Source organism: Pleurodeles waltl, chromosome 12 (assembly GCF_031143425.1).
Source record: "Pleurodeles waltl isolate 20211129_DDA chromosome 12, aPleWal1.hap1.20221129, whole genome shotgun sequence".
Lineage (NCBI taxonomy): Eukaryota > Metazoa > Chordata > Amphibia > Caudata > Salamandridae > Pleurodeles > Pleurodeles waltl.
Window position 1 is genome coordinate 596,326,798 of NC_090451.1, and position 16,899 is coordinate 596,343,696.

The following is a 16,899-nucleotide window of genomic DNA, read 5'->3' on the forward strand; positions in this document are numbered from 1 at the left end:
TTGAGAGTGATCATGACCCGTTGATTTTATCAACCAGAGGACTTTTTCCTTCGTTTACTGTGCCCTACTCCAAGAGCCATGCCTCCCAGCTGGCTCTAACAAATAACAGACGCAACCTAAAATGGGAATCTGTTAATTCTTCCCCTAATCACCTGGCATCCATTTACAACCTGCTTGCCAACCAGATGGAGTGTATGATCCGCCTAAATGAGAACGGGGAGGGTGACAGAGCCTTAGCAGCCCACACTGACTTGTTCCAATCTTTAAAGCATCTTTTCACAAAAAAGTTTCTCAATAAATCTAACAAAAAGCAGTGCGCTCCTTGGTTTGACAACTGTTGCAGAGAAGCCCAACTGTCTCTCCTGGGAGCAATAAAAGATGGCCATGTTGGGCAGTTAAGAACAGCCAGAAAAGTTTATAAGAAGGAATGTTCTAAGGCACGCAGAAGTTGGGAAGAGGCCAGATGGGTTATTATTTTGGAGACTGCCAAATCTAATGACACATCTAGGTTCTGGAAACTAATAACTGATGACTGTAGCAACTCCCCTGCCGCACCTGGCTCATCAATCCTCTCAGCATCATGGGTAGAGCACTTTGGGCAACTATATGAAGGGCCTTCTGAAACATCTTTGTGGGCCCCTGATGCCCCAATAAACCATGAGACTACCCCGATCACATTCTCTCTAACCGAAACAAGAGCAGCAATAGACTCATTGAAATGGGGAAAAGCCCCTGGCCCAGACAAGATCCCAGGCGATCTATACAAATCAAGACCAGATATATGGGCACCATATCTCAACCTTATCTGCAATGCTATTGCAGCAGGGGCCCCCGCTCCTCCCACTTGGAAAGGGGCCGAAATAGTACCCATTTTTAAAAAAGGAAATCCGAACATCCCTGCCAATTATCGTCCGATTAGTCTCCTTGATAACTCCCAAAAAATCTATGCAAAGCATCTTTTGCTCCATCTTGAGGAATGGATTATGGAGTCCGAAGCTCTTTCTGACCTACAAGCAGGCTTTAGACCTGCAGTGAGTACAATTGACCAAGCCCTAAGATTCATGTCAATAAAAAGGAAGAATGTTGACCTGGGGAGGGGTAATCTCTATGTGGTCTTCATAGATCTCAGAGCCGCATTTGATTTGATCCCCCGGAACCTGCTGTGGTCAACATTATCAAACATGGGAGTGCCATCTGGTCTCCTGAAACTCATTGCTCAACTGCATGAAAATACTTTCGCTCAAATTAGATGTGGCCAGGGGGGTGAGTTGACTGACCCCGTAGTTATTAAAAAAGGAGTTAGACAGGGATGTGTTCTGGCACCCACTCTTTTTTTGCTATATATCAATAATTGCATCCACTACTTAGAGAACTGTATAAATGATTCACCTAAATTGGTTGGGAAAAAAATCCTGTGTCTGCTATATGCAGATGACACAATTTTGATATCTAAATCGCCAATGGGAATCCAAAACCTGATCAACCAATTCTGTGTTTTTTGTAGTGACTATGGTCTGGATGTAAACATTAAGAAAACAAAACTCATGATATATAGTACCTCCAAGAAACGCTTGCGCGTCAGCATCGAAATGAACTCGATTCCACTGGAGAAAGTAGAAGAGTTCGACTACTTGGGTTTCAGACTATCGACCTCAGGCAAATGGATGGCAGCCATTGACAAAGGGGCTCTCATTATAACCAGAGAGGTGGGGCCCTTGTCCGTAGATCGAGAAAGGCTCCGAGTCCCCCCTTGAACATACTTGCAGAGATCTACAATGTCCAAATCAGAGCAGCGGCCCTCTATGGAGCAGAACTTTGGGGGTCCCACAAAAACCTTGATACTCTGCAAACCAAGGAAAACCATTTCCTTAGACAGATTGCCCGGCTAGGTATGGGCTCACCAATGACCCCTCTAAGGCTTGACCTAGGTCTAAACAGTATCAAAACCACAGCAGCCCTAAGGCCTCTCTCCTATTGGATCCGCTTATGGAAATCTGTTGAACTCGAACCATATAGGTTGGCTATAAGAGAGCTCATAGCCACCCCCCAGGCACTGGAGAAAATCCCATGGCTGAAGGAAATGAAATCTGCCTGGGTCAAAATAGGTTTTCCTTCCTACTGGAACTATCCGGATCAAATCCCTGATAATGCAAAGAAACTTGTCACAAAAAGATATTGGGAGAAAGTTAACGAAGACTCCTTGCACCAAAAAGGGGCGGGCAGCCTAACAATGGAATGTCTCCAATTCAAGCACGAGCCCTGGCCTGAGAACTTCTTGAACCTTCCCATGCCTCCGTACGCCCATGCTTTATATCTCCAACTAAGATATGGTACACTGCCTATTAATGGTTTTACGGCTCACTGGTCATCTAACATCGCTTCAAATGATAGATGTATCTCTTGCCAAAATTGCAAAGAAACAATAGAGCATATACTATTTTTCTGCCCTCTGTATAAAAGTCCCAGAGGGAGGTGGATCATTCCCCTCTGCAAAAATATGTCATTACATGATAGAGCAAACGCCACCAGAATCTGTACATACGACTCATCCTCCGTGGTAGCTATTACAGTTACCAAATTTTTAGCGGAGGCCTGGTACATCCGGCGTAGGCTTATTGTTTCAAAGGGCATGTGAGCCATCCTGTCATTAGTCGACAGAAGGAGTCTCAACTGTTCTTTTTTTGCCTCTATATGAGGATTGACGAGGGCCAGGTCTTACGGGGAAACAATTGCACACATTGGTTTGTCAGACAGAATTTTATATTTTATCTTTTATCTTTTTATTCTTAATATTTTAGCCATGTCTTATTTATTGTACTTTTTATCTATAATCAAATACTTAGTCCTGTTGATCTTATTGTTATACTGTCCTGATTATTACTGGGTTTTTTTTATTGTTATCTTGTTTTTTTTAACAAATACTATTTTATCATGTATGATTGTTATCTTTGTTACTCAAAATGGCCTAGATCTCTAGACCGAATGAATTCAATAAATAAAAATAAATAGTGCACAATCATTCCTTTAGACGTATCTTGGAGAAAGGTTTGTTGAGGTTGTGGGCTGAGTCCGTGTAACTAGTCAAACAACCCATTGCAACTTTGGCAGGCTGACTTGTAGGAGCAGGGGACATAAAGCAACACAAGTCTTCCAGTTCTAAACTCTAAACAAATGCAGTTGAGAGCAGGGGAGTAGCTTGGTCTGTAAGGTTGGAGGGGGTTTGAGCTTCAGATTTCCTAACAATCACATTTGAATGCATTGTTAAAATTCATTATACCACAAGCAGGGCATATGAGAGGGGCCTAAGGGGAAGTGGAATGGGAGAAGAACGGAAATTGGCAGGGTCATTAAGTAAGGGAAAACACAGTATTTTACAAACTAACCAACATTTTTGAGGACTTTCAAAACAGAGAATGTTCATTTTTGGATGTGTGTATGTCAACATTTCTGGTGAAATATGAATGATACATCACCACCCCCGATTGAAAGCACCCATACCCAACTATTTACCAGAAGATACCCATACCCAACTATTTACCAGAAAATATATTTAGGGGGTGGGGGGGGCGCCCCTGAGAATACAGCTTGTAAAGGGTTACTGGGAAGAACTTATCAAAGGGTGGTAATACAACGTCTTTTAAAACCGAGCACTAGCTACTCATACATGGATAGTTATGAAGCAGGCAGGTCTTCCTGCCCTCCCGGAACTCCACTAAAACATAAAACGGAGGGTCTGACGGGCATGCAAAAAATATGAAAACGAGCAGGTTCTACGACTGCTGTTGCTTATTGGCGTGACACACAGTGCCACAGGGCTCCATGTGCCTGCGGCACTAATGTCTTTTGCATCTCTGGCTGCTCCTAAAAACTCGAGTTTGTTTAGATGTGGGGAGAATGGAACATGACGGGATGTTCACACACTGCAGAAAAGCAATGCTAATGTCAACACAGGGGAGGGCTGCTATCAATGAGGTCGCTGACGATCGATTCACAGAGTACGGATTTTTTAATGCGGATACAGTCGATTTTTTCGCCAGTAGGTAACGTTTCACTGTCTAAAATGCAGCGCTGCTGTGATCTTCAAAACTGTTTGGCAAAATGACCGCACTGTGCTTTGCCGATGCAATTACAGCGTTGAATCAATATCTGAAACAGAGATCACCAAACAGCATCTCATAGCAACTCAAATAGGAATACAGGGCTTTAAAATCAATGCCGTCCACATTCAGCACACCGCGCACCACAAAATCCCTTCCACCTAAAACACAAGCATGTGCAATGAAATGGGTCTCGCATCTGCTCAAATTAGAGCTATTAGCATTGTAAAATCATAACTGGACTTTTCTTGACACATAAATTGAAAATGAAAGGTAAAAGAGTTGACATAAGGGAGCCAATTCAAAGCGCCACATCTGACATGCCAGAAGGAAAGACACAAAACGAAAACAAGGCTCAACAGTTAAACAAACATTTGCAATTCAGTGGGTCTCGCATTAGCGATAGAGCTGTTGGTGTTGTAAATTATAATGACAATCGCGCATTTGGGACATAATACATTTTTAGCCATGCAGCACATTATACCTTTATCAGAAATAAAGTGCATTTGTGCATTCCTGCATGCAATTGGAGTTAGGCTGTAATGGTTGAAGAAACATGACCATGTAAATATATATTCAGCCCCTAGAGGGTAGATTCACATAAAAAAAGAATTGTAAGGAATATTGCAGTGTAATCATATAATCAGCCCCTTGAGTGCATAGAATATTAACTGAGTTAGTAGGGCCTTGGAGCAATTATCATCCTTCAGAGAACAAAGTACACTACACATTTGCAAGCTGAGCAAGGCTGTCAGAATGTTATTACAAGCAAGGGCATTCTAACACAAACTCTTCTGGGCTTTAAAAAAAAAAAAAAAGTTTCAGCTAGGAGAGAATTTAAATGCACTGAATTGTGGAAGAGGTTATGATTTTTGGGCCCCCTCTCACCTAGTGTGACTCACAAGATGGCCTGAACAGAAAGATCCCATTGTTCTGAATGTTTTGGTGGTGGTCCCATTGCCCTAGGACCACCTCAGGCTGGGTTATGGCCAAAAATATGTTGTAAAAGGAATGACTGCAAAGCATTATGGGGTGAGTTTCCCAGAGTGCAGTGAATATTGAAGTATTGGCTCTCCTGCTGTGCCGGGAGAGCCGCTGTTGAGGATTCATTTTCGGGTCGATTTCATGCTATACAGAGCAAGAAAAAAAGTACAAAGGGCACGCACAACACAACTACTAGTAATTACTGATTATGTAAAGTAAGGACCAAGTGATGGGCAAACACAGAAAACGAACCGCATGCATGAACACGAGTGCTTACTGACAAACACAAGAGGCATGAAACAAAGAAAAATAGTCCATCCAAACAACATAAAAACATTCCATGCGTAATTAAACTGTACTTGGTTGGTGCTCTTCAGCCAAGTACAGGAGGTGACATATCAGCTGCCAAACCAGTTTGGAGGCAGCACAACAAGAGCAACAATACCTTTAACCTATTGCAAGTCACAGGCAGCGTCATAGGCAGCGGTAAGCGGGCGCAAATGCCTATACTCCATCCTATAGGTCTTGCAGACAGCACACGCGCACTGTCTAGGCTCGACCTAAAAAAACATACCATCGAACATGAAGCATGACATCGAGCCGGGAGGAGAAAGGATCGCGGCTTGTATTAAAGGGAAAACTGAACCCAGACGGGAGGATTGGGACGAGGCCATCACACACTGGGGGAAGCGTGACGTAGTGTGAGGGCCAACAAAAATGTTCTCTTAGTGAATGCTCCCTAGGCGGGAACTTATAGCACAAAGAAGGGACATTTAGCACAATGCACCAATAAAAGTGAAGCATTTAAGACAAACACAACAAAGAACGATTTACAAGATTGGGCGTGGCTTAAGCCCCTATACTGAACACAGCATATCTCGCAGAGACTAAAAATGATGTAGTTCTGCTTTTTCCATGCACTGGTACATTTGTGACTGCCTAGCACCAACACAGGCCCCCTTGCACCATGGTGCAAGGGTGTCTACTTTTAGGTCAGGATAGTTTTTGTGCAGTAGGGGTATCTTCGGACACAAAAAGTATCCTTGGAGACTATTCACTCTTTGAATGTGTTCTGGAGCACACATGCAAAGAGGAAATAATGAAGAAAAATAAAGATATTTCTCCTTGTGCCAGCCTTAGGTAGGTACACTATTTTCGTGCAAACTCAGGTCTACATGTCTTTGTAGATGTGGGTTTGTGGCACTGGAATGCACTGGAATGCCAATGCACCATTCATTGAACACCTACTTGTTGTAATGAAATGCAAGGTAGCACATTCTGATGCATTGTTCTATTTTTTATTTTTTTTTTTAATAAAGCAATCTAAATAGCCATTTGCATTACTTTATAAATACCAGGGTTTTGCATTGGGCCTGCATCAAAAACTTGACACAAACCAACGTAAACGTTTATTAATATCTGCCTCTAGATGCCACTACCAGTATGTCTGAGAAGATCACATTTTATCACATCATGTATATTAATACTGTTACAAACTAACTGAAAAAGAAAGCTCTTTTCAGGAGCTGGTACTTACTTTCTACATATATCTGTATTTGTTCACTTTCGATGGGTGCTCTCTCATTAGAAGCAGTACAATAATAGAGACCATCATCCTCTTCCATCATCGAATCCATTACAAATGTCACCTGCCTTGAAAATGTTGTTTTCTGCTGAAGACATGCATCTATGTCTTGTCTGCACCAGGAGAATGTGACAGGCCCAGTACCTTCTGACACAGTGCATGTGACCACTAGCTTCTCTTCTTCGACCACCTTGCCACCGTGAGGTTCGATCTGAACTGAAATACCTGACACAGGAATACCTGCAGCGAATTGGGAAAGTCAGAGTTACAAAGCAGAAAGGAAAGCATCATTCTGCAAGTTTGGTCACTATAAGGGCCGCAGATTTTACTGGGCAGTGAACTACCTAGGGGTAAATTAATCTACCACACCTTGTGCTTAATTTGAGCAGATGGTTGCAGGTGGGGTTCACTGGCACTCATTTTTGGGATCAGCACTTATTTTTAATGATAATACTTTGACTTAGAACAAGATATAGAGAGGCAGGAGAGAGGGATGAAGGAGGAAGAGAATGATTGAAAAAACAGAGACAAAGACAGAAAGCACAGATAAAAGAAGGTCCTCCAATAGTTAAACAAAGGGGCTGTAGGGTGTAGAGTGGTGGACGAAAGAGGCATGAGGTGGAATCAGGACTAGGCAGCTATGGTGCCAGCTTTGGGCGCCTGCACTATCATCAACCATCAATAGCATATTGTCCCTGACCATATGAAATAAGGGTCTTTATAACATTGTATGCAAAATTAAAGGCATTAATACAATCACTGAAATTTGTTAGGTGTTGTGCACAAATGTCATGATGTGAGATATTGAGTGAAATCATAATAGTCTCTGTTGCCTGATTGCTAGGTTCACGCTATAAAACACCACATACATGTATATATTACTTGGTTGTGCAACCTAGAAAAGAATATGGCCAAAGCAGGAATTCCATACACTAATAACGAATGGCATTACGCGGACCTGGGAGAAAACATCATCTCTGCTAAGACCTAAACCATTCCACCTCCCTGCCATGCCTGTTGGTGGTAGTCAAGTTTGATTGCATTGGCGGATGGGATGTGACTAAAGGATGGAAGCACATTGGTGAGTATCAGCATGAATGTGGAATCATCAGCATGCCAACGTTACTATTGCCCTAGGCCGGACTTGACCTACCGGGAATCAGGTGTTTCTCCGGGAGGCTGTAAGGTTTGGGGGCCGCTTTTGTTACTGGAGGGCCACAGTTTCAGGCAACAATAAAAGTGCCAAGATAGCTTTGGTGATTAATGTACCTGCTGGAGAAAGATCTAAGTTTTGTCTAGTGACAGTTTTTACTCTTTTAAGGTAGCACAGAGGGTTAATATGCCTGCTGCAAAAAGACATGTACTATGCGGATAACAGTAATTTATGTGCAGTGTTCAGTGGCATACTGCTTTTGTCACAGAAATGCTTTTGTTATTATGTAGTGCATAGGTTACACTCATGATCTAGCATAGTGAGCTATGAACTGCCATCAAAGAGATGCATACAAACAGCATAGTACAAGTTAGAAAGTTGTTTTTCCCAGCCTTTCATTGTCCTAATTTTGCTATAAAGGGTTTGTTTGGGTAGAAACAGATTCTTATTAGCAAAGTAAACCTTAACTGCTGTATTACCTTACGAATCCTCAGTTTATGCTTCCCCAGAACAAGCACTCCTAAAAAATGCCTACCAGGAAGGATGACATGTGACTTGTAGTTCTCTTTGTCTTACGCAACATTTTCTATAAATTGATTTACACCCACATGATAGAGTGTGTGTGTGTGTGTATGTGTGTGTTGAAATATATGAGATAGAGGGGCTATGGAGAGATGAGAGGAATTGTTGTATAATGATGGTGAGGAAATCATTGAAAAGCCCCTTTGAAGATTGCAGTATCGTTGTGCACTGTACAGTCATTGTTTACTATGCTTTAAAAAGTAATACAATTGACTATATCATGAAAAATTCCCTTGGGGGTAAACCCCCCCCCCCCCCCCCCCCAAGACCTCTTGTAGTTGTCAGGCTCACTCGCTCGCTATGCACCCTATGGGGGCTGGTCTGACAAAATTTCCCTGGGTTGCTTTGGGTTTCCAGTCCACCCTGCTTTGGCGTGAGCAAACTAGAACTTGTGGAAGAATCAGTAGGCAGGGGAATCGGTGCGGAATCACTTCCTGGTGCCAATAGCATCTGTAGTAATGGCAAAAGAATCACTGAGGTTTCCCAAAGAAACTGAGTAGTAATTCGAAGAAGTACCTTCATTGCCTCCAAACACAATATACATCAAGCAAACACAGACCCAGTGCAGCCAATGCGCCAACCCTTATCAAGTTTATCCTCTCACTTGCTGCCATTCTGTCATCAAACCAACATTTAGCTAGGCCTGGTCCCCGCACCTTAGATGCCACCATACCAAACAATAAACAGCCTTACTAGGAGGAGATTTCTTTTTAGTTGTGCCGGTCACTGGGGCTCGGACAATTTTCTGGAATTTCCTGAGCTCATGGAAATATCCAAACAGGAGTGCCACCCTCATCTCATGCTGGCAGAATCCACCACCATCCTTCCACCTTACCAAGGTTATGCTATGATCGGTGACGAATACCACCCTGATCCTGACATAACAGGAGTGTGGTGGTTGGCAGTGGTGGAGATAGAGAAAACACTATCTGATTATCCCTTTCAAAACTGCTGCCACTAACCCTAAATTGGTGGAAGAATAGGGGATAAATTGAGGTGTAATTCACAGCGTACTATTTTAAATAGTAACATTGACATACTTACACGAATAAAATAAGCAGTGCAAAAGAAAGCCAAAAACATCAAACATATCTGATGTGTAATTAACACTCCAATGCAGTCTTTGGTAACAAAATAGAGGTCAGTATCATGAAAGCTTACTGTGGCGTATCTTCTATGTTCATGATGCTTTGTAGTGAAGGATTTTCTTAATGCTTCTTTATTGACACATGGATGTTCACAGTATGGATAGGCATAGGAATATTATCAGTAATGCGTATCGAAAGTATGTCAAATACATATGATATAGCATCTGTTCAGTGACTCCAATATGGGCTTTATGGTTCCTACAACTCATGCGTGAAGAAAAAGGCCTATGTATAAATAACAAATATAAGCAAAAACTACAATGACACAGGCAGTATTCAGGGCTGTCCGGGTCTCACAGTGTGGGGCATGGGCATGCAGAGCAGCAGAAAGAAATTATACTGATTAGTGGGTCTGGTGGTGCGCAGTCACAGTGCTGCCTGCAGCCCTTTCCGTAGGTATGCAATGTGATGCTACAGTGTCTATTTGAGCGGTACTAAGCAGTTGGTCAGCAAATGATCATCTTGAGCAGATATTACAATGCTGTCTGTAAGTTTTGGTAGTGCTAGTAATGGGGTCCGCTGTCTGTTATTCAACGTACGTATACGTCTCTTAGGGTGGTCTTTCTCTTAGCCAAAATGGCTTAATATGCTTAATATGCTAACCTCGAATATACACCTTCTACAATTAATACAGAGGCGGTGATGAGGCAGGTCTAGGCCTAGTTCAAGAAGATCTCTTCCTTCGAAGCTCTGTAGTGCCTGATGAAGACAAGGAAACCTTTTGATGAAGGCATAGCGACAGAAAGAATGCATCCACTTCATGGTGAGATGGGGCCCCGGGAGAGAATCTCACTGCTTCCCCCCTTGGGGCCTTCAGGCATGTTGTGCGCTCCATCCTCATTAGTTGTTCCTGTCTGGTGGGGGTGAGATAACCTTATGGTTCCCTTGGGTCTAGTTGACCTCATTCATCAATAGCTGCTTGTCTGTGTGATGCCCCTTTGATTGTTTTTGTCTAGTCAGGTAGGTTCTTTGCAGTTCAGCAATGTTGTCCGAGGTGGTTCAGGAAGGCTTACAGAGGTTATATGTGAGAGAAGGTGTGATGACCTTATCAAGCCGGAAGCACTCTCCCAGGCATGGGTCAGGATGACACCGCCCAAAAGGAAGTAGCTGGAGGCAGGTGGCAGCTATTTTCGCCTCTTTGACGCCACGGGGAAAAGCTAAAGATAAGCGGATGGCTCCTGGTAAAGTGGATACAATGTCAGAGGAACTGACATTGAAGGTGTTACCGGCGACTGTGCAAGAAGGAGGAATAGCATGCAGTAAGTAGCAGAAGTACCTGTCCCCTGCCTTGTGTTAATAGAAATATATTCGCCAGTGCACAGAGCCCGCAGCGTTAGTGCTACAGGTCCTGCGGTGGAAAGAGGCAGCTGCTTTCAGCACCAGTGACAGTAGGGGCAGTGAAGCAGGTCGCATGAGGGCACGCCGAGCTGCAAAGCATTGTAAGCCTCACCAGTCCTAAAGATGGGAGGAGTCAAATTGTGACAAGGAATGAAAGCGTGAGGAAGCAGAAGGGGGATCTGTGGCAGGCAAGCCAGGGCTTGGAGAGTAGCTCCATCCAGAAAACAAGCATTGGCAAAGCCAACAGGTCTCGTCTATACAAGAGCTATTGGCTTTGGCAATGTGTTTGGCATGTTGTACACCAGTGTGGCAGCTGCTCAGCATGGCAAAAAGTTAGTGGTGTGTCAGAAGGAGTAAGGGAGCAGGGTTTCGCACAGTGGATTTGTTGGAATGTCATAATGAAGGGTCCAGCGGAGAGCAGACTCGCTCTAGTCTCTCCGTGGGATCATTCGGGGCAGGGGAAGTGACGTGGGGGGACAAGTATTGGGGAAACGGTATTTGGAGGAGGGAGTTAGGGGTGGTATAAGTAGGGGGTGGGAAAAGGGGACCGGGCTCTTCTGCGCCAGCTCGCTAGTGTGTGGGAAGTTTGGTCGGTCCCCTGGGAACTAGGTAGGGCGTTCTTGATAAGGGAGTGCTTTGATTCTAAATGGCTCAAGGCCATGATTCAGCCGCGGTAAGGGCCGCGCTTCACCTGATAGGCGAGGCCGGCCGCGTGGATCTACTCAGGCATGGCGTCCTCGACCAGGCCTGGGTAGGGATGTCGTGCCCTACGCACCCGGCATCAGGGCGTGTGGTGGCCTGCACAGCGCCCAAGAGGCCGAAGAAGCGACGCACTGCCGGGGGGGGAGAGGATGCAGCGCGTCCGCCCCCCCCCCCGGGTGCACATACAATTGTGGGCCCCACGGGGCCTCTGGCCAGCATGGTAGTGGGAGGGGGGGAGGACTTTCACACGCTGCAGGTGGTGCAGCATGCCTGAGCCTGTCCCTCTTGTGCAGGGGCGGGCCCCAGCTGTGGCAGAGGGCCTGGGGGCTGGCCCCATTGTTTTGGGCAGCTACCCAGGCACAATTGATGGGGGAGGGCCTAGCGACCCTGCCATTGAAGCGAGGGGTGGGGCCCCGGGTTCTGGACAGAGGGTGGGGCATGACACCCTCCCCAAGCAAGTGGTACCAGATGACAGGGTGGGGGCTGAATAGAGAGAGGAGGGTCAGGGACAGGTGGGGCCCCACTTTTGGGTAGTGCAGAAGCACCTTTCTGGCTCAGATGCCCTCCTAGATTGGTCACCCGTGGATATTGAGGCCAGGATCTGCGAGCAGAGTAAGGCAGTGGTGGAGAGAGAGGCGAGGTGGGCCAAGCTGTGCGGGGACAGAGAGATGGCGTTGGAGAGGGGGAGGCAGCCAAAAAGGAAGGTGGGGGGGCATGAGAGCGGCCCATAGTGTATCACCTGGGGAGGATTTAGGGAGTTGGGTTTGGGTCCCCACGGAGAAAGGGGGCAGGCAAGAGGATTATGCGGCTGAGGGATCCCCACGCGGAGCGGGCACGAGTGGCACACATAGCCATGAGAGGCGGGGAGAGTACAAGCCAGCAGAGGGGGCTGGCAGTAAGAAGGTGACACCAACGGGGCGCACCACGGCCTCAGGACGTTGGTCTGAAGAAATAGAGGAGCCTTCGGCAACCTTCTCTACATCACGGGACCGCACAGACAGCAGAGGTGGTAGGCGCCATGTGGGAAGGGACCAGGACGAATGGAGTGAGGTGATGGACGAGAGAGGTGCGGAGGACGAGTGTGCCATGAACGACGAGGTGGTGCTGGAATTGGACGATGATGAGGAGTCAGATGAATGGGAAGAAGGAGAGATTCGTGGAGGCGAAATGAGCAAGGTGACAGGGGGATAAGGGGCGAAGGAGCTGTGAAATCCCCTCTTCTACTTCTGTTTTACAGGTGTCGACGGCAGTTGGCACGTCGCAAGGGACGGCGAAAAAAGCAGACGAGGGTGTCAATTCCTGACGACACCACATAGGGCTGTGCCCAGAGTTCAAGGTAAGGAAGAATGGTGGTTGGTATGGGGTAGTGGGCAGGCTACGACTGTGTCGAAGATGCACAAGTCTATTGGGGTAGGTGATCATTCCGTTCACGAGAGTGCGACACAAGTGGGCGAAGGTAAGACGGGGGCCTGCCGGAAGCACAGGTTGTGGATAAGAGTGCGAGCACAATGCCACAGGAAACAGACGGTGAGGGGACCGTTGAAGGACATAAGAAAAGGCTTCCTTATATGAGGTTGGCAATGCCATTGGGTTCGCAAGACGAAGGCCCGGATTTGGAAGCATGAGTATGTTGGTGTTTTTAAGCTCTTGAATAGGGATATTCAAGCAAAGGAAGGGTCCAAGGAGGAGGAATGGGAGTTAGCCAGGCGACCTCGAGTGCCGGTTACTATGGATAATTGGATTTCTGCCTTTTTTATATATGCTAGCATATATTGTGTGAAGTTTCCGGGCAGGGCCATAGCACTCTTTAAATATATGGACATTATTAGGAAGGACCAGGTGCATTTCGGGGGTTTTGCATGGCTCAACTATGACGAGGAGTTTCGGGTGTTGGTTAGTGTGAATCCTGAGAAAGCCTAGGGGATGTGGACTCAGAGCTTTGGATGCAGTGGATGGCATCTTCATAGTCAGCGGCCTCCACTAATACGGCGAGTGGGCTCCTGGTACTCTATAAACCCTTTCAGTCCCATTCCGCCTTGGCCGGGGTGGGGATGGGACAGCGATCACAGGGATCTACCTCAGGGGCATGCTGGAACTTTAATAAAGGCCTTTGTTCAAGACACCCCAGCAAATTCAAGCATGAGTGCTCCAAATGCGGGGGAAGCACCCGGTTACTCAATGTTTCTCCCTCAATAGCCCTGCAGAACAGTGGAGGCGACTAGGGGATCAAGGCACTCCTGGTCCAAAGGGCGCCTACGCCAATTAAGCAAGAGGTATTGCGCTCCTGGCTGCACATGTACCCTGACAGGGACATAGTGAACAAGCTGGAAAGTTTTTTTTTGGAGGGGTTTCGGATAGGTTACCAAGGTCCCAGACACAGGAGATGGGCAGACAGTTTGCAGTCTGCCAAAGATATGCCTTTGGTGGTAGCAGAGAAATTGGGAAAGGAAGTCGCAGGAGGTAGGATCGCGGGCCCCTTTTTTGATTGACCTATGGATGACTTGATGATCTCCCCTCTGAGCGTGGTCCCCAAAAAAGTGGTGGGGGAGTTTTGTCTTATTCATCATCTGTCTCGGCCAGAGGGAGAGTGGGTGAATGATTTAATTGCTCCTGAAGATAGTGCGACATTAAGGCGGCTTTCAGGCTGTTGCCATTCGGCCGCAGGATTTCAGTTTTCTTGGCATGCAGTTGGACGCAGCGATGTTCGTGGAGAGGGTCCTCCCGATTGGATGTGCCATTTCTTGTGCACTCTTTGAAATGTTCTTACAGTGGGTTTTTGTTAAAGTATGTGGTCACAGGGAGGTGACTCATTATCTGGATGAATTCCTGTTCATTGGAAGGTTGGACTCAGACGACCGCGGTAGGGCACTGGCATGTTTTGAGGGGTTGGCTAGAGAGATGGGTGTTCCATTGGCCCCTGAGAAGACCGAAGGCCCAAGTTGTGTTTTGACATTTTTGGGCATTGAACTGGACACGGTTAACCTGGTGGCTTGTTTACCACTGGGAAAGGTGGCGGGATGTTGGAAGTTTTGCTACAAGTACGCTCCTTACAGAAGAGCTTAGCAGTTGTTGGGTTACCTGGATTTCGCATGTAGGGTTGTGAAAGGGGGGCAGGACTTTTTGCAGGCGTCTGGGCTTGGCCATGTTAGGCGCTTCCCTTCCTCATCACAGGATCCGAGTGTCGATGGGTCTCCGGGAGGACGTCAAGGTGTGGGAAACTTTTTTGACACAGTTCAACGGGGTCTCCATGATGTTTCAAGAAGAGGACACTGTTTGGCAGGTACAAATTTTCTTGGATGCAGCGGGGCCCACGGGCTTTTGTCTCTTTTGGGATGGACGTTGGTGTGCAGAGCAGTGGCCGGCACGCTGGTTGCAACAAGGCAGGAACATTGCTTTCTTGGAGTTTTTTCCCCTGTTAGTGGCCTTATCTGTATGGGGGGATGAACTGGCAAACAGGACGGTGGTGTTCCACGTGTATAACATAACAGTTGTTGATAAAGTGAACAGACAAACTGCAAGGGATGTGAGAGGGTTGCGTTTTTAAAGATTTTTCATGCTCAAATGTTTATCACTGAATGTAGTATTCAAAACGGCACACATTCTGGGGGTCAATAATGCTATTGTGGATTCCCTGTCTTGTTCACAGTGGCACCGTTTTCGAAGTTTGGCACCAGCGGTGGAACGATACAAGACGGCGGTCCTGGCAGACATTTGGGAATGGGGGTCATGAGAATCATTGAACTGGTAGAGATGTCGCTGGCGGATTCCTCACAGAAAAATTACTGGCTGGCATGGTTTGAGTTTCAGAATTTTGAGACTGTTGCAAGGAATTTTTGGGAGCAGGATGAGGCAGTGCTGCAAGCTCATACGATGCGTTTTGTTTTGTTTTTGATCAGTAAAGATTTGTCGCTGGCAACTATTGGAGGCAAATTGGCAGGTGTTTCCTTTTACGGAAAGTTGGTTTTTGGTTGGGACCCAGCAAGGGACGACATCCTAGGGAAAATGTTAAAAGGTTGGGGTAGGACTAGGGGGTGTGTTGGGAAAACGGCGAGGGAACCCATCACATTTGAGTTGTTGTTGGAATTGTTGCATGTTTTGCCAGTGTGTTGTTATGATGCACATGAACTGGCTCTGTTTCGCCTATGCATGGTGTGAATGTTTTTTGGGGCTCTCCGTGTCTCAGAGCTTTTCGGAGTGGGGAAGACAGTCGGGGTGAAAGCGTCTGAGGTGTGTTTGAGCGGTGAGCGTTTGGGGATATGGTTGCGTAAATCCAAGACAGACCAAATGGGACGGGGTAAGTGGGCTTGGTTAGAGATGGGGGGTAATGCAGCGGCCTGTCCGGTGAGGGAGTGACGTGTTTTTCAAACACAGATGCATAAAGACAGCAAGGTGGTTTTTCAGCATGCTAATGGTGAGAAGGTGACGGCTTTTCAGTTGTTGGCAGTGTTGCAGACTGCGCTGCGTCAGGTAGGCAGAAGGGCACAGTGTTATGGGACTCATTCTTTTTGGATAGGTGCAGCTACGGTGGCAGCTCACTTGGGGTGGGACTGGGCTCAGATTAAGCGGATCGGCACGCGGAGGTCTAGATGTTGTGAACGTTATGTGCGACCCTGAGTTGGGGCAGAGGGGAGTGGGACAGCAAAATGTTTAGCTATTATAAGTGTTTTGTGGCAAGTCGACTTGACATTTATTCTCTTTCAGGTTGCTTTGAGGGCCCCAGGAGCGGGAAAATGGTCACATGGATGGTGGGCCATTCATTTGTACATTGGACAGCGAAGTATGCCGAAAGGCAGATGTATGGACGATCTTTAGGACTTCCGAGCTGCAGACATGAAGTGGTATGGTGGGGAAAGAGTGGCATGTGGTGGGGTAACCTGCTTCCTTTTTTGTCATCCATCACGCCAAGCTGGGGTTATCCGGATTTGCTGATATTGCACTTGGGGGAAAATGATTTTGTGAAACGATCAGGGCTCACCTTACTGCAACAAATGCAACGGGATCTGGAGTTGATTGGGCAGCGGAAGCACGATACGTGCATTGTCTGGACGGAGCTTGTACCCAGAAGGAAATGGAGGGGTGCAGTCAAACATGGGGCTATTGACAGGGTCCGGAGGAAGCTCAATAGAGCAATGAGTGTTTTCTTCTGGACACACAGTACTGAGACATGAGGGCATTATTGAAGGGGAATCCGGTCTTTTTCGGGCCAATGGTGTGCATCTTTCAGAGCTGGGCAATGCTTACTATCTGATGGAATTGCACCTGATTGTGGGGGATCTGTTAGGGGAAAGGATGTGGCTTCAAGAAGCGGTA

At 46.4% G+C, this 16,899-nt stretch overlaps 1 protein-coding gene across 1 annotated transcript in view; it reads right to left on the bottom strand.

Annotated features, from left to right (window-relative positions):
- The window catches only part of LOC138268285 (Fc receptor-like protein 3), a 494,378-nt gene that overhangs the window by 88,781 nt on the left and 388,698 nt on the right, over window positions 1-16,899 (bottom strand). The window contains exon 5 of the mRNA XM_069217783.1: window positions 6,619-6,906. Coding sequence (XP_069073884.1) covers window positions 6,619-6,906 — 288 coding nt within the window. The remainder of the gene's footprint in view (window positions 1-6,618; window positions 6,907-16,899) is intronic.